This window comes from Battus philenor, unplaced genomic scaffold (genome assembly GCF_028537555.1).
Source record: "Battus philenor isolate CCGP_79_NKW_IND1 unplaced genomic scaffold, ilBatPhil1.0.hap1 SCAF_10, whole genome shotgun sequence".
Classification (NCBI taxonomy): Eukaryota; Metazoa; Arthropoda; class Insecta; order Lepidoptera; family Papilionidae; genus Battus; species Battus philenor.
In genome coordinates, this window is record NW_027181662.1 from 7,840,662 (window position 1) to 7,864,178 (window position 23,517).

The window sequence follows — 23,517 nt, forward strand, 5'->3', positions numbered from 1 at the left end:
TGTTCAATACATTTTTTGTCCTATCTTATAATTTAGTTATTTATTTGTAATTATAAATTATAAATTTATTTAATAAATAGTAATCAAAATATATAATAAATAGTAATTAAAAATTATAAATTTCTTAATTAAAAATTTATTTAGTTATCATTCATAACTCAAATATATATGTATGTGATTGCAAAAAATAATAATGTAAGTATGTATGTAAGTTTTGCTATGTATAATTATTACTAGTCTCACGACGGAGTCGTCCTTCAATCATCTTAAGACTTAAGATATTACTTTTCATTAGACCATCAGTTTCATTTGCTTCAGCGTCTTTCTAATTAAGCTATTACTTTGAACAAATTATACGTTACACTACGTTAACTGCACATCATGATATAACGACAATCGACGTCTATTGAACCTAAAGACCTGTATATATATATATATATATATATATATATATATAGATAGGTATACCATAATCGTCACAATTGGGAGATGGGCTGATGTAGTTGTAATTAATGCTCAAAAACTGTATCCCGAGAAACGAACCCGCTACCTATGAACGCAAGTCTCAGTCCTCTACCCCTGGGCTAACATGTGTAGTATCATGACAAACATGGTATACATAAATGTATAACAATGCAAACGCTTAATCAAACTTAAAGCTCACTAAGTGATTTTTAAATGACTACTTCGGTGATTGGTTCAAACTTTAATAAATAAATAGAAACAATATACAGATTGTAGAATTCATATATATTCGTACATGGCAGCATCAACAGGTAAGTGAGTCATTTGTTGCCCCTCGTGAAACATTACTCTTGAGTCAGGTCATGACGTGAAATGTAAGTTGGAACGTGAGCTGGAAAACGGGAAGCGACGTGGACGTTCAAAAATTCACGTTCATTTATACATATCATCCTGATTTCGGGTTACGACGTAAACGATTTTTCAAAACTTTAATACCATTAAATATCGTAATTTATTTGACAATATGAACTCGATGATTCCGTACACAATATATACGTTTTTTTTTTAATAGAACCGCATAATTTGAAGCAATTATTAAATACAATACAATCAAATATAGGGAGCTTTATGATAATAAGTTTAATCTTTTACATTGATAGCCTTGAACTGTCACAAACAAAGATGATTGATAAAGATTGTAAATGTACTATTTGAACTTAATTAAATTTATGTTACATCTCTATTTAAACAACATTGTAAACAGTATTTTGATATGTGCAGTGAAAAAAGATTAAAATCAAATCCCTCATACGCTAAGTTAATTGTATTTTAGTAAAAATATAGTACTTTTTCTGTCTAAGTAATTATTTTCTGTTAACAATACCTAAAACTATCTTTATATAAGAAATCTCTATAACATACTGATCCTTTACAATATCTCGGGAACCGTAATGATCAGAAATTTGATAGAAATATTCCTTTAGCCGAGTAAAGTTCTAACTATAATATATTTTATGATATTCTACCTCCAAAAGGGGATGAACAGGTTTATTAAAAGAGCTTGTTTTCGAAATATCATTGTTGTAGTTGTATATTTCAGACCAGAATATTTTTCACGTTCAAGAATCGATTTTATGAAATTACACCCACAAAAGACTGTTCCAGCCACGTGAACTGGGCCCGTGACAGTTAGATCTATGTATGAGCTCAGACGCATTTTTAATCATATCACTTTTAGACTCATGTGACTCCATACATTATTCCTATACAGCTTCAACTTTGTATTTCTGAAATAATCTAATGTTTTTTTTTCTTATCGAAAGCTAAAAGTTGCAATATTATTTTTCCATTTTTTTTTTCAAAATTAATATTCATAATCGTACACACGCTAAACCGTTTTTTTTTAATTAACCATTAAATACTTATATTTAAGAAACAGACCAGTTTAAATGAATGACTAAACATGATTTTAATACTTGTTAGGAATTGTCCAAATAATGTTAGTTTTACAACCAAAACTTGCAATTACAATGCAAGGCCTACCCTTAAGATATCTATGGGGGATATAACATAACTGCCACGCTTGGCAAGCGGATAAGTGATCACAGTGTGATATTATGGTACGTAGAGGATGCTGCTGCCCATCCACCGGAAACTTATTTGTGAGTTGTGGCAAGCCTATTTAATTAATGCACAAAGTATGAACTATAAGATTGTGCCTCTAAAATCGAACCACGACCCACAAATACCAGTCTTCTAACGCTAGGCTATTTCTGCTCAATATTATGTTTTGTATAATCTCTATATTTATTATTAGTTATGTACATTTATCATATTCCATTATATACATTTATTATTTATAAATTGCTGTATACGGAAAGCGCAGCACTAGTCATCGTTGCTATCTTGTAGTAGGTCAATGCCTTGCAGCGGGCTTCTATCGGCTGATATGATAATGATTGGTAATGGAATTAAAAGCCTTAAACAAGTGAATGCACCAGCTCATTTTTCACTTAAAATTTTTGAAGCGCCTATTTTCAATCAGTATATAAACTAGATTACTCTGAAATATGTGACATTAATGTACCTTTTTCTTCTGGACTGTAATATGTTAATAATTTCTAGCAATGCAAAGTCTACAGAGGCAGATAGAAAATATCATTAATATTTTATAGGTAATTCGAATTTCCAAAACGCTTACTTTTCCTCAGTATATTATTATTACGCTATTTACTACTTCTAAAAACATTGATTTTTGGATATGGTATACCGATGATTTTGTACCATGGGTTGTAATAATTATAGTGGAGTATTGCCCGATTCTATTGGATAACTATAACAAATCACCCTGTATATTGATATCAGATAGACTGCGCAAAGTATTATACTACATTACTAAAACATTTCGTTTACTCATTTACGTATTAAGTAAAAATAAGTCCTTAGTTAAATATTCGTTAAAAAATATTTTTTATCTGCCACATGTAACAGAGTTCTAGCAAATTCTCTGAAACTATATAAATAGCCTAAAATAAATCTTCATTCTTATTCCTAAGCCTCTTACAGAGAAAATTCGACAGAGATGTGCCTATCGATGTGTTCCAAATACAATAACTACAAACAATCACCCTCTATATATAAAAATGTTTTTGTATTAAAACCAAATAAAAATAAATTATTATTTAGTAAATAGTTTACTTATTTATATAATACTAGCTGATCCCGCAAACGTTGTTTTGCAAAAAAAATTAAAGTTTTTATTTAACAAATAAAAATGAGGGTTGATTGTAGAGGGGTGAAAATTTAGGGTTGTATGTATTTTTGTATGTTGTATCATAATAAAATAAAAACCAAACAAATTGTCTAAAAAATAAAAAAAATAATTTAGGGGTGGACAACCCTTAACACTTAGGGGTACGGAAAATAGATAGTAGCCGATTCTCAAACCTACTGAATACGCATATAAAATTTGGTAAAAGTCGGTCGAGCTGTTTCAGAGGAGTTCAAGTTCGAACACCGTGACACGAGAATTTTATATATTAGATTACCCGAAAACTTACAGCTTTAATAAATAATAGAACATAAATATGTAGGCTCTAAAAAGTTAAATAATACGAAGTTTCGCTGTAGGTAGCATATATATAAAAAAAAATTATCTTCATATTCCATCAACATTGAAATTGCCAATCATCATAAAAAATGCAAATTGTTAAAATGCAAATTTTACAACTGCAAACATAAAAATAAATTTAGTTTGGTTTTAAGGGCTATTTAATTTATCTATGAAATATTTCAAAGTTTTATCTTATAATTTTCAGGCCAGCGTCTTGCGAAGAAAGAAAAAACAATTCAATTTATTTTTTATATGATTGGCTCTAGGAGTGAAAACTTTTGATGAATTGGATAAATGTATAGCTCTTTTTCTGTCAATTATTGTATGTATGTATGCAGGGAACCTACATCCAAACATCAATAAGTTAACATGAAATAACGTTATCCAAGAAAACATATTTAACAAAATTCTATTTATGCATATTAAAATTATTTATTCTTTACTGTCTGTCCCTGCAAACTTTTTACTATCAGAAATAATTGACCGGAAAAAATAATTAATCGAATAGAGGAAATAGGTACAAAAAGCTTTAAAACATTTTACTGATAAATGTGCTATACATTCACACCTTTGAAACTTTTATACCTGCACCCACCCACCCTGTATACACACATTTGGCTAACGGGCTTCTATTTTTCCTCTCTCTCTCTCTCCACCAATGACACACGCGTTTAATGAACATTTTTCAAAAAACTTCGATTTTATTATCCTTAAATCATTATAACTATAATTTTGCGCAATATTGTCATATAATACTAAAAGACTCTAGTAGATATTATTATTTACAATAAAGCATAAATTAAATTCTTTTGTACCGCCATAGCGGACGTGAAATGATAAGGACATTGTTCGCACAAATTCACATTTTACAACCTGAAACAGGTTCCTTTGAGCAGTCTAAATTCCCAAGCTCCGTTGCAAAATGTTTAGTACAGTAAACGTCACCGACGACATCTAAAGGCAACAACAATGTGTCGAAGAATGTGTTTATGGTGCCAAGAATTAAGCTCTTTAGCGACGCTTAAACATTCTTCGCTCATTTGTCTTAAGTTTGCGAAATATGCTTATTTCTTAAGGCAACAAAGTGCTTACAAAATAGGAAAATAAATAGTAGCGTTCGAGAAACTTTCAGTTTGTAAATTAATTACCAAGACATAGCATAGTCTTTAAAAGCAATTAGCATTAACAATTTTTACTTTGTTTCTACATAAAGTATCGAGGAAGATGTTTTAGCCGCACCATTTTTAACAGATTTTATTAATAATAGAATTTGACAGGATGTGCAAAGCATGCACTTGATTATAAGTAATACGGCTTTAACAAGATGTGCCATTACTTGTCAACCAGCAATTTGTAATACAAATATCTGTGTAACAATCCGTGTTCATTTGTCTTAAGACATTTTATAGATTGACGGTATCAAGCGTTTCTCTTCCACTAACTTGGAAATCCAGGGTCCTTTTTAAAATCTATTTTATACTTGTTTTGGGCTCTGTAATTATCTTTTTACTTCTACTTTTAAATTTTATATTTCAACTACATTTTTTTATTCTACTACAATCCTTTGTATATTTACTGTCTAAATTCATAATAATACGTGGTATTATTTATTTAACAAGATCATGATTGTTTTTTAAATTCGATTATATTTACTTCTCTACTAACTCTTCTAACAAGGTCATCTGTTCACCTGTGTGCCATTTAGTTTGGCTGTGTCAGTTACTTAAGTTCTTCTATGAATCTCTTCATTGCTGATTCGATCTTGTTGAAAAATCTCAAGCATAGTCCTCTCCTTGGCTTTTTAAGCGACTGTGAGTTTTCTAATTAAGCCCGTAATACTCATCACCGGTAAAACAAATTGGTCGTAAATTTTCATTTTAAGACATCGAGAGATATTGAAGTCTTTATATTAAAGTCATATATTCTTATAGTAAAAGCTTTTGTTATGCTACAAATTCTTCACTAGTTATTTAAAGGTAAGCTTTTGAGTTCAAATATTATATCGTATTGTCCAGCATGGGTAGATAACATAGATATTGGTACATTGACAATATATAAGGTACTATTTTTTACATTGATAGCCTATAGCAAAAATACCTTCTATAAACGAAAATTTCTAAAAATTTTCTTTATATTATTTCTTTATAAACATACACAATACATTAATTTTAAGTACAAGTGAATATTGTAACAGCATTCTGCCGCGCAAAAGCTCGCTCGCAACGTCGACTTCGTAAGTAAGACTGATTGATTCTATCGGGAGATTGTTGTAATGTAATATTGAAGAACGAAAGTGGAAAAATAAAAAGAAAACATCGTATCTTTTAAACTAATCGGATAAGCAAAAATAGTAATATTTTATCCTATCTAATACATAATTGATTATAGCGCATTAAATCCGAAACGTAACTGTAGCGGTTATTGTTTAGCGCCGAGCACGAATTATTAAAATTTTTTTTTAATCATGACACGGAAAACTAATTCCTACTAACGATCACAGGTTTATGTTATATAGAGTAATCACACAAAAGCCTAAGGTAAAATAGTCATCTTAAAGAAATAGAAATAAATAACGTTTATGTATAAATCTTGGTAATATTGAAAGAAATTATTAAATAATTTACTATCGAGGGTGCCGTATTTATTAAATATTTCATACATGTACAATGTTTTTACATATTTTATATAATTTGTGCATTTCATGTGTAATAATTAAAATCATCATTTCAGTCCAGAGACACCAACCGCAAGATATAGGCCTCCCCCAAAGATAGGAGGTTATATCATAATCGCCACGCTTGGCAGGTGGGTAGGTGAACATAGTGAGGTATTATGGTACATAGAGGAGGCTGCCCATTCTCTGAAACCTCGTTAGTGAGCAGTCGTAATCCTATAGAATTATCGCACTAAGTATGTATTAATTGGTATTTTATTCCGGGAATGTAACGTACAACCTACGATCCCAAGTCTCAATCCTCTACCGCTGAGCTCTGACTACTCCACCAATATTAATAAAAAATTATGTATACATTAACTGAAAATTATTCAAGAACAATTGTGAAAGTGATTACAGAAAACAAAACAGATTTTGAATTTGTTTTAGACTCTTCTCGGATCTAGAGAAGTTACGAATACCCACAGCTATTTATAGTTGAAGGATGTATTTATCAAGATAATTATCATTTCATGTGATCCATTACTAGGCAAAGAAGCCCCGAAGATTTCTAATAGAACCGATTGAAAGTTGCCTACATCTAGCATCTTCCGACCAATTGAAATTACATTTCAGCGTTAACAGTTGATTAAATGCTTATTCAGACAGGTTTTATACAGCAGCCTAATTTATTCCTAGGCGCTCTCTGCAACGCAGAAGCCTCCCCGAAATACTACCATAAAGGCAGTACATGGTTATTAAAATTTATTGTAACGTTAGTATTAATAAACTGCAAGACTAAGAATTGTAAAAATAAACTCCACGGTATTAAATGATAAGTATTCATTAAAATTGAACGAAACGATGTTCATTAAAAACAAATGTTGTAAACGAAACTAATTTACCAGAGCTTCAATCTCAAGTAGCAATTCGCTTGAAACAACATACATTAAATGGATCATCTATCGCATATCGAGCAGATGGTCACAAATTCAACGCTGTAAACATTGCGCAAACGGACTTTAATCCCGGTCATAAAAGTAATCCGCTCATAAACTTACGCGACGATGGACAACATAAGGGTAGGGATTTTCTCGTACAAAGATTTCGAAGTAATTAAGATAAAACGGCAGGAGTTTTATACGTAACTGGAGAGTAGCTCTACTCGTTTTTCACCGCTCATAGCGAGTTAATCCTCGAGTATGCAATAAAGCTGCTAAAGTATTTGTGTTCCCGGCAAAATTACCCATATTGAAAATACCCTTCAGCGCTAACAGCCGACTAAAGGCTTATTCAAACATGACCGTATATTACATAGAATTTCGCATATCTCGCTCAAATCCTAACTAAGTTACCAGGATACTTAAAAGTATCTCGGTAAACGTTATTTACAACATAATCCTTCATACAAAAAATACATATTGTTCAAATTTAAATATATTCAACGCATACTACTCGTTTTGGGGTTTCTAATTACGACAAAATGATTACTATATAATTTTACTGAATGAAATAAATGTTATGTGACAATATTTTTCATCGTTTATTCATTTATACAACTTATTATCTAGTACGGATTATCTATTGTGGTCTCTTATTTGCTTTATTAAAAGAACACCTGAAGAACCCAATTTGATAGAAACCAGAATCAAATTGCCCCGCTGTAATTGCATCCTTCAACTTAAACTAATTCGGACATAAATAAATTTATAAGCATTGAAAATATCTGTAATCACTTCTTTATCTAGGAAATGGAATACATATTAATAATTCTTTGAGTGAAAACTAAATTAACGGAGTAGTTTGGCAAACTGCAAGTAATTTGTATTAAAAATCCTACACTACAGGCTCCAAAAAGAAAGATAATATATTGCTATCGCTTATAGATACATTACTTTTAATATTTCATTAAAACAACGTGTTTAACTCTGTTGACAGTCACACTTTCTTAACCAATTATCCAAAACGCAAATTTGAGTGATTGTTTATAGGTGTAAAAGATTTAAACAAGTAAATGTATGCTCCAAAAAATCAATGATTTGAGAAATAATATACATAAGTTAAAAATAGTAATGAGAGAAATAACGTTTTCAAAATAAAGATTATTTATTTATATAAAACACTTCTTATATAATTTATGTATAATAGCGATTTTAATGACGAAGGCGTTCTCTACCAGTTTAGACGGTGCAAAGAGGAATAAATGAAGGTAGGAGAAACAAGTCATTATTATACCAGACAAAAAAAATTAAGTAAAAGTGTAAAATCAAATTAAAAAGGAAAACATTCACTAAGAAAAAAAAACGCCTTTTATAAATATAGTAATGGCTACTACTTACTACAATTATGTATAAATATACTATAAAATATATATTTAAATATCTACATGATACTATTTATATAAATATAATACATAATGAAATCCAATTATCGTAATGATTCCGTCAGCTTGTCAAGATACAACTTTCGAACTGAGCGCGTTCCAGAGAAGAATAGATTGTATTGCGAAGGAGGAGTGAGTAAAGTCGGTACTATGGAGGACATCTAAGTAGACGATTGCTCGAGGAGTAAAGTGTTACTGAATATATATCTATATATTACTGTATATTAAAATTAATTATCGTTTGCTATCTGTCTCTGCAGACTTGTACTTCTGTTATTATCTTGTTATTGGCCTGTTACATTCTAATATAAAAAATGTAACTTATTCTATAGTAAATATTTTATACAGAAACGTTGGAAAAAGGTGTCAAGGTTTGAAGGTTTTTGCTAAAGAATTAATGTAAAATTCCTCACTTAAAAATTTTACTACTTACCTACTTACAACCAATCATTGTGTAAATATGATTATTACCTAAGCAGGAAGTCAAGAAATAAATTTAGATGATTATACAACAAAAATTTTATGAAAAGCATCAAGTAGCAATAACAGCGTACCCGTTCAAATTTTTTTTTATTTTTATTTAGTACGGTTAAACGCTGCACACCTGTCCGAAATGCTATTTCAACGCAATTCACTCTTCGAGACAGGTTGTGCCTGGCGCATACTGTTTTGCTAAGCATGAAGTTGTATTATAATTCCGTCGTTATGAAAATAAAAATAACTGTTATTATTATTAATAGACCTAAAACACAAATAACATATTACCCATCATTAACCAAACAAAAAATCCACGAATATTTTTTGTCAAATATTTTAAAAGTATAAATTAAAATAAACAATTTGCTTCTGACGTGCGATTCATTATATTCCTTTTTCATGTGAGACAAAAAGGGGTTAAGGAAATTATCATCTATCACTGGTTTTGTCAATAGGGATCCCTGTCAATACCGTAAACACAATTATTAAGTCAATATTTGGTACCTCTTAACCGCAAGGGCTCACACGATAATATCCGCTTATTCAATATTCTAATTAAGGTTGTGAACGTACTATTAAGTAAAGAATAATATTTATTTTACTATTTATGAAATGGTTAAACATTATAGAGACAAAGAAATATGTAAGGGGACGGATATTAAAAATGGGTTATAAAAGGTTTTCCAATCATTCTGTATAACTCTGAATATAAGTAACATTTTATTTTTCTGTTGCAGTACAACAGGACGATAATTTCTTATATATAGTAATTCGATTTTTAAAATTTTTTTTTTACTACATTATTATTTCGTTATTTATGATTTCTAAAACCAAATATTTCACATGAACTGTACCATACATTCTTCGATAGTTGATTATTTATGTAATCACTGTATAGACGAACGACAACAGATGTCTAAGCTTGAAAATTTCACTACCAAGTCCCGTAAAAACTTTTCCTTAGTTAAAATATTAGTATATCAGTGTTTGTTATCAGATGGCCACTAGGGCCTTAAAGTTTTAGATAGAGACAACGAATCAGTATCTACAAGATGGACAGACGACCTTCTTAAGATCGTCTGAAAAGCTAGATGCAAGTCGTTTCCTTCCGATCCTATTAAAAATCTATGAAAGTAGTCTATGTATATATAGCAATGGGCATTCTACGACTGAGATAATGATAATGACGATATGATAACTTAACTATATGCAGTAAATTCGGCGGATTACACTACATCAACCATATAAGCAATAGACATCTCAATTTATTTAAAATATTCTAAAATAACATATATAAAGCAATGTATGATTGAATACATTACATAGCTATATATACCAAAAGAAATTATTACTCATTCTCTGTATAAAATATCCTAAGTTAAAGTTTGAAAGAGAAACGTAACAAAGTAGAAAATATGTCAGCGATTTTATTCGCACTGACTTGCTTATATGAAAATTTAATTTTAACTCTTAAAGTATGCCTATCGTTGCCGTTAGCGCTTACTCTATTACGTAACTAATAACAAGTTATTGTTAACAAGTTTCTTATAAAGTTATTCTACGAAACAAAACATCTACGTACCATTATAAACATATTATTAATATTGTTTACAATCTCTAATATATGTCAAATAAGTAGCATCAACAGTGTTTGAAAATACCTTATGTCAGCAACTCTATTATAACTAACATTGTTTCGATGTCTACAACTAACTTCCAATGCAATACAGTTTCGGAGAATCTTTTTATATTCGACTAACGTTGTCCTCAGATATCGCCGAAACAATTCTCCCTTTGTGGAGTCGGTACGTTGTTACACTCACCAACGTGTAACTTATGTTCGAAAAGTCACAATAATCGCTAAACAACAATTAGCTGTTCATAAAATGTATGTCTATCCTACAATAAACATTCTCAACAATACGATCTTAAAATGCGATCATATCGGCTTATACGAGTACATATTATGTACGTCATAAATATATTTGAATAAAAAGATAAGAAAGCAGCATTCTGTTTTAGGTTGATAAGGCATATTTAATTATAACAAAATGGTAATTTATTTAAGAAAAGTAACACGTTTCGACTAAATGAATATGTACAACATTATCTTTCTGCTGCACACTCATAAAAGTATATTATAATCAATAATAAGGGATGTAACGAGGTTGTAACGGCACAAATGGAGCGTTTACACAAGGCACCCAGTTAACCGAAAATTGTAATAACATTTAGTAAAACAGAACGAAAGGTATTTACGGTGTGTGGAAACCGCTGGCGGGGTACGGGCCACATAACAGACTTTACGTGGAACGTTTCGGAAACTTGTTTCATGAAGATGTCGCGGCAACATTCCACCGCGCCTTTGGCAAACGCGTGAATACCAGACAGGACTTGACAAAATTTCACTGTCCCATGCCATCTACATTGCTACGTAAACGGTGGCGCTTACGTGCCGCCCGAATACCTTAATAAGTGTCGCTGTCTGCAACTGACCACTGTACCGTTTTATAAGACAAGTAACTTCGCAATATTTTCTGCCGAGATTATTAAATGATTTTAAAATACATTTACGTTTCATCTAAGGCAATATCTACAATATGACTTTTTATATCCACGTGAATATTAATCATGAAATAAAACAGTGTAAAATTTAAAAGGATTATGTGTCTATGTGATTATGTCGCTTTTATTGTGTTCTGCCGCGTTGTTATTTCTGTGACAACAACAGAATAAAATACTTTCTCGTTACAACAACAGAATAAAATACTTTCTCGTTACTTATTTTTGATCAGTGGCAATCTATATATAATTAATTTATAAAGAGTGAATTATATAAGGTTGTATCCCGGGAATCGTACCCGCAAACTACAATCACAAGTCTCAGTCCTCTATCGCTGAGCTGCAGCTAATTAGAAAAAGAAATAATTTATGAAGATTTTATTCGGATTTGTTCGGATCAGCTTCAATAATAACGTGTACACTATGTCTGATCATATCAGAAATAAAAATTACGATATCAAATAGATTAATTGAAGTGAAAATATGATGTAACTACTGTAGAAACAGTTTCATTAAGAGAACGAAGTAATTGAAAAAATTACTTAAAAAGTACTAAAGAAAGAAATTCATATCTTTTAACATCGTAATTAAATTATATCGTATTTGAGTTCTCCCAGTGGAAGTTTTTAAGTTCACCAGAGAGTGTCTAACTCGTAGCTTGTTTGCGTAACAGCGGATACAATAAAACTTCAGGGTTTTAAAAAGTTCCAAGTTCTTGCGCTTGATGCTTCAGCTCATTCGCAAAGACTTCTAAACAAACTTTTCATTTGCATTCGTGTGTAACTTTTGTTTCTGGAATTTTAACCACAAAAGAGAAAATGTGTTTTGCTTTGTTACTTGGCATAGAAAATTAAAAATTATTTTTAAAGTAAGACGTGTCTAAAACATAAATAAACTTATGCATACGATCGCTCTATGGTTTATAAGTATAACTGAAAGCAATAAAAAAACTTGGACAAGAGATACCGCTAGAGGACAAAAGACAATGATACGGGAAAAACGTCGATATTTCCCTACAAGTTTGTTGTAGTTTTTGCTTTACACAAAAAGTTGTGTACCTGACGTAGAAAGGTAATTATACTCATTAAATTTTAATTAATTAAAAATAGATTTATTCATTAAATAATAAATATTAATTTATTATTTACAGTATTCTTCCCGATCTGCGACCCTGTTCGAGTTTGGACGCTATTGCTTGGCAAGCTTGATAACTTATCCGCTTAATTAACCATTTCTACGATCAATAATTACTACTGCTTCATTTCAAAGAAAACATTGTTTTATTAAAAGTAATTGTGCTTTTTATCTTTATTGTAATTAAGCGTAAGTATCTAGTTTTATTTTTTTGGTATTTAAAAAGATATTTGTCCATTCACTTTGACTTGTGGTATACAATTAAACAATATTTTCGCGTTCACAATTGCTGATTTTCAAGTCAAAGGATCATTACAATGATCTATAGGTTTGTAATTATTTTTGATAAATGTTTTAAAAAAATTATTTCGTAAAAATTAGAACAATTCATTTCCAAACATCGTTATCATGAACATAGCTTGAAATAGAGTAATAGGCTTTTTGGCAGGGCCTGTGCTTAACAAACTTGAATCTACTAAGAAATATTTTCTTTATAATCTTTACCTTATATAAATGCTATTAGTTTTTTAACGTTTACAGTCTCATAATACAAGCAACTTCTATAAAAAGAAGAACAAGGATAACAAACAGATGATAGATCGAGAGATATGTAATACAGAGATATAATATTTTTATCTTTAGCCAGTAAGGGTAGAGAGATGTAACTTTACAACATTCCATGTATTCACCATGTTGATCCAGATGATGATAAATTTTGTATAAATTATGGAGATAGGAGAAATGGCTCCCCTTTCTCCACTCTTCACACAAAATGTTTATAATACTTGTATATCTGAATGTATATAAAATTTAAGTATATCCGAGATCAAAAGCACAACCGAAAAATAAATCTCAATTTACGCTGGTAAATCTCTGTAAATATTTATAGGCAAGTATAATAACTACGAAACTATAAAAAGACATAAATGTGAGGTCAGTGCTGCCAATTATAATTACACCCGCAGTCACATCTGAGGTTGAATGGCATGCTGTAATAAGACTTCATACATTTTCTCCGCCGAGTAAGCTGTCGTAATAAAAACTCAATATTTCACTATGTAATATTCGTAACGTTATTTCGAAAGTAAATGAGTAACTTTTTTAATAACATTCTTTCGCGCCGTTGCAAATTTAATTCATTCGTCTTTATGGAATTCTATTGAAGTCTTTATTGCAAGTCTAGTATCTTTTTGCTGTGTTCTGAAAGATTCAAACGCTTTTTACATTTAACGTTTTAATAAAAAAAATATCTGTCAAATAAGGTAAAGGGTGTAAGGTAATAAATAGGTATGGTATCCTATAAGTACGCGGACCTAAAAAGAAACGTTAAAATACAAAAACAAAATTTACAACAGAAAATTGCAGCGTTTTTACTTAAAGACAAAATGTGTATGAAACATATTACATATTTATGTATCAGGAATCTAGTTAGTTTTAAAAATCATAAAGAATAATTTTATCAGTAACATCCGAGGTCGGACAGCGATTGTAATCGATTGCATAAATTTTAATATTAGCGTCCATACTCGCTCGGTCTGCAAGCCAGTCAGATGGAAACTGACTGTAATTGTGTTCATTATTGATAAGCAATTGATGTTCAAATTAAACGGAACTACGCCATAACTAATGTACCTGTAACAATGCCTTAAATTGAATTGTTCATTTGTCACAATTAAATATTACTAAGGTTAATGGTCTATTCGTATTTCTCATTAAAACGTTTATTATGAATTATTATAATTTATTAAAGAAAAATAACACTGTAACGGTTACGTCGACCGCCAAATAATACTGCTCGTGAACATAACTGTTTATGAGGATACTATTCCACATGAGAACCTGATGGACACAGAGATGGTGTAACATACATAAATAAGTGGATGCACATATCATAAAACTGGTGAAGAACCACACTATAACCGTCATTTCAATAGTCGGACGTCCCCTAAACATAGGTCGCCCCCAAAGATCTCCAAAAGGACCGATTGTAAGCAGTTTAGATACAGCATTTTTCAATGACCTTAATAAGGTCATCTCTTCACCTTGCGAGTAAACATTTTACGCTGCGCCACCACTATGGAAACTTAAGGCCTCAGTTACCGTTTGTTTTACAGGCTATGTGCCCTGCTCACTGCCACTTGGCTATCAGCTGTGCTCACGTACGATTCTTTTATAGGTGTTGATTGCTTTCATATATCTACGGATCATTCTTACTGATTCAACTTTGTAGAAAAATCTATAGCACTCACAGCGACTGTCACCTTACGAATAAAGCTTTATTTGAGAGCCGACGTTTCACTGTAATACTTATATGTGCGAAATATAAAAATTAACATAGTAACAACGCCCTGTTTTTTTTTCTCCACTGAGAGATAGAATTAAAATATTTTTAAGGACCTATGTTAAATGTCAATTATATGTTCACTGTGGCTGATAGCTTATTCTTAAATTATCTATTCGTAAATCCATTTCAGTTCTACATTCTTTATGTGGTTAATAAATTAGTTAAATTTTAACTCACTCAAGAAATATCGCTAAGATCATAATACATCTTAAGAATATTGTAGTAAAAAATATTCTCTGGCGTATTTTATTTCACACATTAATGGATGTTTGTATTATTAAATGCATACAAAATATCTGTAATCTTGTTTGAAAATATTTCAATTATAATATTTACATAAAGAAACCCTTACCTGGCTCATCATGGGGTCCGTGTTAATTTGACACATATAAGTGCCTGAATCCTTAGGCTCAACATTGCTGATATAAAGCTTCCAAGTGTTGTGACCGTTGTGAGTTACAGATAATCGCGGGTTGAGGGTTACCATATGAGTATGGATTGCTAGGATCGTTTTCGTATCGGACTTTATCCAAGCCACCTGTAAAAATAAACTGCAATTAGGTATTGAAAACTTAAATTTAATAGTATCAATTGCATTTTTGCGCATCCTGGTTGAATAAGTACAATTTACAATTCAAAAGTAATTTATATAAGATTGTGGAATAATAAATGTTTATCCCTTTATTTACCTTGTAGCTACCAAGATGATTAACTGTGCAGGTGAAATGTACATCTCTTCCCTGAGCTACGGTCAAATTCTCTAGGGGCGAAAGAAATTCCGGTTCCTGCTCGCTATACCCCGACCCTTGCAGTTGACCTGTAATAAAATTATTCTCTTTACTGAAATTCATTAAATAATTCTTAATGAGACGATTTATCACGTATTAATTTATTTCCTTTTTGTTGTACGTAAATAGGAGATAACAATCATATGTGATTCGCAAAAAAAATAAGTAGAAATGTTATAATTTGTATTTATTTCCTTTTTTTGCACATCAGCATAGAAAATAAAAAGAAATCAAATTATTCCGCAAAAAGATGAAGTACAAAGTGCAGTATCGTCGCTAACGGTGATTTCTGTCTGACAAACATTGGACGGAACGGACTTGATTAATAAAGAAATACAGAGCAGCGGATCATCAAATGATAGAAGGCTTAGGAAATGGATGTACATACACATTACATATTACTTGTAATGCATATGTCATGAATATTTATGTAGATAATATTAAATATATTATTACATATAATACGAACTACACAATTAAACAATACAACATATTATTTTGTCCCAAGATAAACAGAAGTATACGTCTTGTCATTGTAATATACAAATACTATAACGTAAAGGATTTTTAAGTTATAATAAAGCCTAAAAATAAATTGCTTTACTACTGTATCAAGGGAATTATCAAAGTGATCACAAACAGTGATCAGTAGTAGCCCAGGGGTAGAGGACTAAGACTTCCGATCATAAGTCGCGGGTTCGATGATGATGTAATTAATCCACACTTTGTGCATTAATTACATGGGATTGTTTGTGCCCACAAACAAGTTTCTAGAGTATGGGCAGCAGCATTCTCTGCTTAACATAGTACCAAAATGCGATCGCCTGCTAAGTGTGGCGGAAAAAATTATATTCCTCCATAGATATTTTTCGTGGAGGCCTATGCATAGTAGTGGACGTCTATATATAAGCTGAAATAAATGATAGTAAATTCACGTCCGAATAGGCTCTTCCTAGATCAGATTGTATTTATTTATACGTGAGCTTAGTCTGATTCTATTGTCTACCAAATTAAGCTCTTCTGGTATTCTTCTCAAACACTAGTAATGATCATAATATGAAAGAAAGTAAATAATTCTAAAAGTCACATAAATCAACTCTTGCATCGTTTCTTATTTAATTTAAACCGATGAGTTCATGTCGTGTATGTAGAAAGGAAATACGGTACAGAAAAGATAACCAAAAGCCAATTTTTGCTCACGATTCCAGTATCACACTTGTGTTGGGAAAAACTGCGCGACAAAAAAACTGACGAAGGTTACACCTCAATAGATTTTACACATTAAATCATGCAAATTTATTGCTAGTAATTGACCAAGAACAAGTCTACTGTAATATATCCTAAGATTCTGCTAACGTTTTAATTATTTATTAAGGAGTTATAATTACTAAACTCATAAAAAACAATTAATACGTTTAAAGGTGTTAACAAAATTGGTAAATTTTCGAATTCCCTGGCCAAAGGCTTACGATTCAATGACTCAGGTTTATTTCCAACGTAACGGAATACAAATAAAAGAAATAGAGACTAAATTGGCCTTTCAAATTGGTTCAAATTGGGTCAGGCTTGCACAAACAAAAATGGTCAAATTGCTGACGCTACTGCAATCGTGTACAATAATTGATTTCAATTTATTAACCAAAGTCCTGTGTACTTTTCTTCCAGACAGAACAATATACAGGGTGATTGGTTATATGTGTAAAGCCTTTAAAGTGGTAAATGTTTATAGAAGCTGATTTGTTTGCTTTAAAGATTTTAGGTCTAATTCAACAACCTATACAAAGTGATCTAAATTATGTATCATCTGATTATTTTCCATTGTAATGCGACGGATCAATAACGTCTAGCAATATCAAATCTGCAGGGAAAGATAGAAAACAGTAATTTTTTTTTGATAGATTTTTTCCCGAATTTCGAGAACGCTTTTTCTTACTATATTTTTATTACGGTATTTATTATTTCTAATTGGTGATTTGGTATACCTTATAATATTTGACAACAAACGGTCTTTGCATTCCCTAATTAAGAGAATTTTAAACTTGTAAAAAATTACCATGTATAAAAAGAGAAAACATAGCTATTAAACTATAAAGGTTTATTGTAAAAGAGGTAATGTACAAACCTAACATTAAGTGATAATAACTATTAACACTGTAGATTTTGGTAAATATACTTAATAAACCATATTTCTTATACACATCACTTGAATGTTGTGTAGTTATAATTTAACTTTGCTGAAGTATTGCAGAAGGTAAAAAGCCACGATTCTTTTACCAAATCAGAGGGGTTACTGCATCCTTTAATATGATTTAATACTATAGCACCTATCGACAAGTCAAATGATAAACCTATTTAATTGCGAGCCGATTTGTTTAAATAAATTAGGTCGATGAAGATACAACGGTTGGTAAAGGTAAAAGTACCTAATCTTTTCAAAAATTAAACGAAACATTGAGCATAGTTAAGTTTAAATACAATGTTTAAATTTAGAAGAAATCAACAAGCTATAAATATAACTCTTAGAAGTTTCTAGATTAATCTGTCATTTATTATTCTATGGTCTTTTTAAATGATATTAACAAACAAACACTAGCTAATAAGACACACTAACCTTCACATGAATGATATGTCCCAAATCATCATTTGTTTTGTCCCTCACAATGAACAGACGGCAATTAGTATCTGCCATTTAAATCCGTCCAACCGTTATACGAACAACCGTGATTCGGTTTTGGTATTCGGCATTCGGTATTCCACGATTAGGGACGTGAATCGAGAAAGGTTGGCATTTAAAAAGGGTCACACTAAATGTGCCATACTGTGACATCGAAACGATTAATGGGTCCGTGGGGGATTTCAGGAAACCGTATATTTTTATTCAATTCATCTAATAAGATATTTCACTGATTTTTTGCTAATGATTACATTTTCTTTAATACAAAAGTAATGAAATCTGATAATTATAGCTTAACGTCTATAGTCAAAAATAACAGAATAATAAATAATTTTGGTCACTTATTATTTTATCAATCGGCCCTAGCTTTACGAATTTGAATAACAGCTTAGTTCATCGATCTCCGATAACGTCTCTTTGAATAAATTTCATTACCTTTGTTCAGAAATAAGCAGATCTGGATAACGGCTATCCAGGGACCCAAAACACAATAGACACGTAAAATCCTAACCTTTTTTTTTCCTTTTTTTAACCTTTATTTCCTTAACTTCATTGTCCTTGGATCTTGCTCTGTATGCAAGTACAGTTTATTAAAATTAAAGATAAAGATAAAATTATTTTTATGAAATATTGGTACTTTTCACAGGACTCTTATTGACTACACGTCTTTAGCTCCACTGAAAACAAAAGCGTTCTTAAAGGACTACATTGCCAAGGATATTATATAAAAAAATATATCTACATGTTTATGTTGTTGAATAGTTGAATTTATTTTGAATGTATGTATTTAATTTGCCAAAACATAGTTTAATAAAGTTTTCCGGAATTTTATTACAAAATCTAATTAAATTTATTAGAAATTAATAAGACATCTTCAGCAGTAATGTTTTGGTATATCCAGTTATTACCGGTGCCTAATAATTATGATTAGCGTATAAAATTTTATCATAAATTAAATTACACTAGCTATGTCTTCTCGTTATAAAGCCGAAATACTCAAGCTATTATTTCTTTGCAAAATATAAAACATATCACTTTTTCCGCGTACTACTTCACTCTTCAGTATATCCAATATTGATCATCGTCGTCATCATCATATCAACTGATAGACGCCTACTCCAAGGCATTGAGCTCTCCAAAATATCGCCACAATGTCCTGTCTTGAGCTGCCCGCATCCATCAACTTCACGCGACCGCAATGACATCGTCAATTACACCTTAAAATCAGCCATGGTTATGCAATATTTATTAGGACACTGCTGCACATCCTCTGGAAACTTGTTTGTGAGCAACGGCTATCCTATAAATTTAATTCACAAAGTGTGAATTATATGTAAGGATATAGATCCCCGGAATCGAAACCGCGACCCACGATCGCAAGTCTCAGTCCTATACCGCTGGGGTACCACTGCTCGCTATACTTTAGTTAAATGAAAATAAACTTTATAAAAATATGTCGCTAATTAAATTGTAAAATGCGTAGGATTTTTCCTATTATTGTAATACAAATAATAGGTAGAAAAAATAAAAAATTACAAATACCCTCTCGTTCACTTTTTGTGTCTGTAACACATACCTTGCCATCTAAAATTGATTTTATTACATCATTTATATTACTAAAAAGGTTGCCCACAGTTTGCGCATTTTATTGTCCAATAATTTAATTAATATTAACACGAATCTAATCACAACATTGCGATGCTAATTTAAATGATATTTCAAATCTCGCATAAATTAATTCCAAAGAACAGTTGAATTTTAGCTCCAATTAGACCGGATAAAGCAGTTAAAACGATTATTGCCCAAATTTCACAGTGTATATTTTTAAAACTATTTGTTCAGAAAAAGAAAGGGGTAACAATAACTCATGATTAGATAAGATCTCGTTCATTTTCTAATCAAAATAATATAGTATACAAATACTTTTTCGATTCTATTTGCACTGTTTTTGTTGTTGGTTCAAACTGATTTAAAAGTAACTATGCTGCGAAATATTTTTACACTGATAAATGTGTTGTTGCGTAGAGAGAACCAATAGCCTAGAGATAAGTATCGTTTGGACGGTTGACATGTGTATCTTGGCAATGAACTCGGTGATGAGTAAATTCATGATTAAAGTTTACTCAACGGAACAAAGTAATGCTATCTGTTTAGTATTATTTGTGAGCATTGCTTTCGTACAAACTAAGAGAGCTTCTAACGGAAAACACCAGAGACAGGAATGTGACATTACGCCGTAATTGAGAATAGTTTGACATTTTACAATCTAGAGTGACGTTGACAGCCAACTGATTTTTTTGCCTTTTATTTTTATTAACTGGTACTGCTCAAGTGCTTCATTGAATTTTGTAAAAAAAAGCCTCAAAATTAAAAATACAACTGAAGCACTATTCTATTCTGTAAGCAGCTACTGATTGGCTGCATATAATGATTACGTATGGGAAACAATATATGTTCGAAAAGAATAAACCGGACTTGTTCCCATTTTCGAGTACATTGAAGCGTATAGTACTTACAGAACTTATTATTTCTTAGGAAACAAATATAACTTAAGCCCACACAAGTAAGATGAACAAGTTCTTCGACCTAGACGACGTGAATTTGTTACAACATGGAGTAAGTAGCAACGATAGTTATAACGGTAAAATCTCTCTAAAACTTAAAAAACATTTTAGCCCTGACAAGAAACCACGGACTCATTTCTTAAACCAGCTTCTACAGCAGCATTAATCGGTTTATTTCAATTGGTTTGTTTCAATTTGGTGAGATACAGAGAGAAATATAACAAAGAAGAGAGAGGAACCACTATAAACATGCTACGCGGAACGTCATCCCCTAATATCATCTCTGGAATTTCTTTCTATGACGATACAGTACTCGGACGGATAATCCATGGATTGCTTGCGAGTTACGTGTCTTTGTTTAACTACCTAATTAACTGTAAAGTAATAGGTTGATAAACAATAACATGTTTTCACTTATAACTGGAAGTGATCAAACAAAAACTGCAGGTAGTAAGAGATTTTAAATTCTTATTAATTATTTGAAAAGATAACATTGATTTTTATATTTAATATATAGAGACGATTATTTATTCCTCAGGATATTCTGTCAGAATTACAGGATATCCTAATTAAAAGTTTTAAGGCTTAAATTTAAATACCTTGCTGAGGACATACTCGAATAGATCGAGATCGCACTGCTTACATCTAAAATAATTGATTACAGTTTTAAAAGCTTTATAGGAGTGAATTTATAGCACATGCACAGTCATTATATATATGATACAACCTATCTACGTAAAACAAACATCTTTTTCAAAATTCGGATTACTACAGATCTGACGCAGCTTATTAGCCTGTCACATTCCATTAGAGTTACAGAGTGATCACTTTTTTACAGGATGATTAGATATAGGTTTAAAAGCTTTAAAGGTTTTAGTTCACAAAAGCTTTAATGATACCTATAAATACTCTGTATTTTATTGAAGCTTTCAACTGTACGGACAATACTATTTCTTCATAATTCAATTTTTTTTAAATAAAAGTAAAGAAAGCTCCAAATTATTTACGTTTGATATTGGATGTTTATATTACTTGGCTAATAGTTCCGGACAATTAATTTCTTTATTGATATTTTTTTAATCAAATTATATTCCTAAAAAGAATACAGTTACGTTCATAGACCTAAAAATTAAAGCTGTTGTTGTTCCCATTGTTATTAGTTAGGAGATTTCATTAGAGCTAACATAATTTCCCAAAGCGCTGCCTGCATTTCCCAAACAATAATGGAACAAAACATTTGAGCGTTTGCAGGAAAGTCATTGCCTTTGTAGAGAGAAACTGCATGCGTCAACAAAGTTGTGTCATATTAAATTTAATAATGTATATATTTTGTTTGGTACACAAACCTTATTTTCTAAAAATACATTTGTATTCTTTAAATTTAAAGCCAGGTAAAACAATTTTCCGATGTTGGGAAGGATAAATAGCTAATCAATTGTATTGATACTTCAGAATGTTACAAACTTCATATGAATAATAAAATCAAAATGTTAATATCTAACAGTCATGATATTTATTTTTACATTTACTACATTGAAATACTGTTTTACGTATATAAAAATCATAATCATCATCCGTCGGACGCCCACAGCTCGTCATAGGCATCCTCCGTAGATTTTTAATAGAACCGGTTGGAAGCGTCCGGCACCCAGGATTTTCCGACATTTTTTCTATTAAATGGCGGTTTTTGGTCACGTTTACAAACATCTAACATTGTGACAGTCTTTAAATTTATAGATAAATTAATTTTATTACATTTTAACATTACTATTAACTTGCCGTTGACTGAACTATTAATCTCTTATTTTTTATGTTCAGTTAACTAAATGTTCCAATTTTAATATTCTATATAATATTAATTGTATTATTTCGCTTATTATCCGTCAATCATAAATTTTCTATTAAAGATGTAAGTCACTTGACTTCGTGGCCTGCCAACTGTCACTTCAATTTATCAATTCGCTGGACCATGATTGTTTCCTTTGTTCGTCTACTGATCGTCTCAAATACAAAGTGTTAAAAGAATATTGGTAAAATAAAAAAAACTTTTATTCAATTATTATTAGTGTAAATGTAATTGTGAACAATGTTAAATGATTAAAGTTAATTTGCATGAATAAAAGAATATTAGCATAATAAAACAGGGTATATCATTTACGTGCATTTCGTATTTTGGTTGGGATTGTATCCGATTACGTATTCCAATTATTCAGTATTTCACGCTCATCGACGCCTATAATTACATTCTGATAGAATGCATTAAATCCACCGCGCACACGTCCACTAATTTCCATACAATTAATTCTATGATTAGTAGTAATCCACGAGAGCAAATTTTACGGTCTATTTCAATTAACATTC

At 30.9% G+C, this 23,517-nt stretch overlaps 1 protein-coding gene across 1 annotated transcript in view; it reads right to left on the bottom strand.

Annotated features, from left to right (window-relative positions):
* Positions 1-23,517, bottom strand: part of LOC137926913 (lachesin-like) — a 42,206-nt gene that overhangs the window by 13,675 nt on the left and 5,014 nt on the right. Inside the window, exons 3-4 of the mRNA XM_068770656.1 lie at positions 15,820-15,947; positions 15,483-15,668 (exon numbers count right to left, since the gene is read on the bottom strand). Of these exons, the coding sequence (XP_068626757.1) occupies positions 15,483-15,668; positions 15,820-15,947 (314 nt within the window). The remainder of the gene's footprint in view (positions 1-15,482; positions 15,669-15,819; positions 15,948-23,517) is intronic.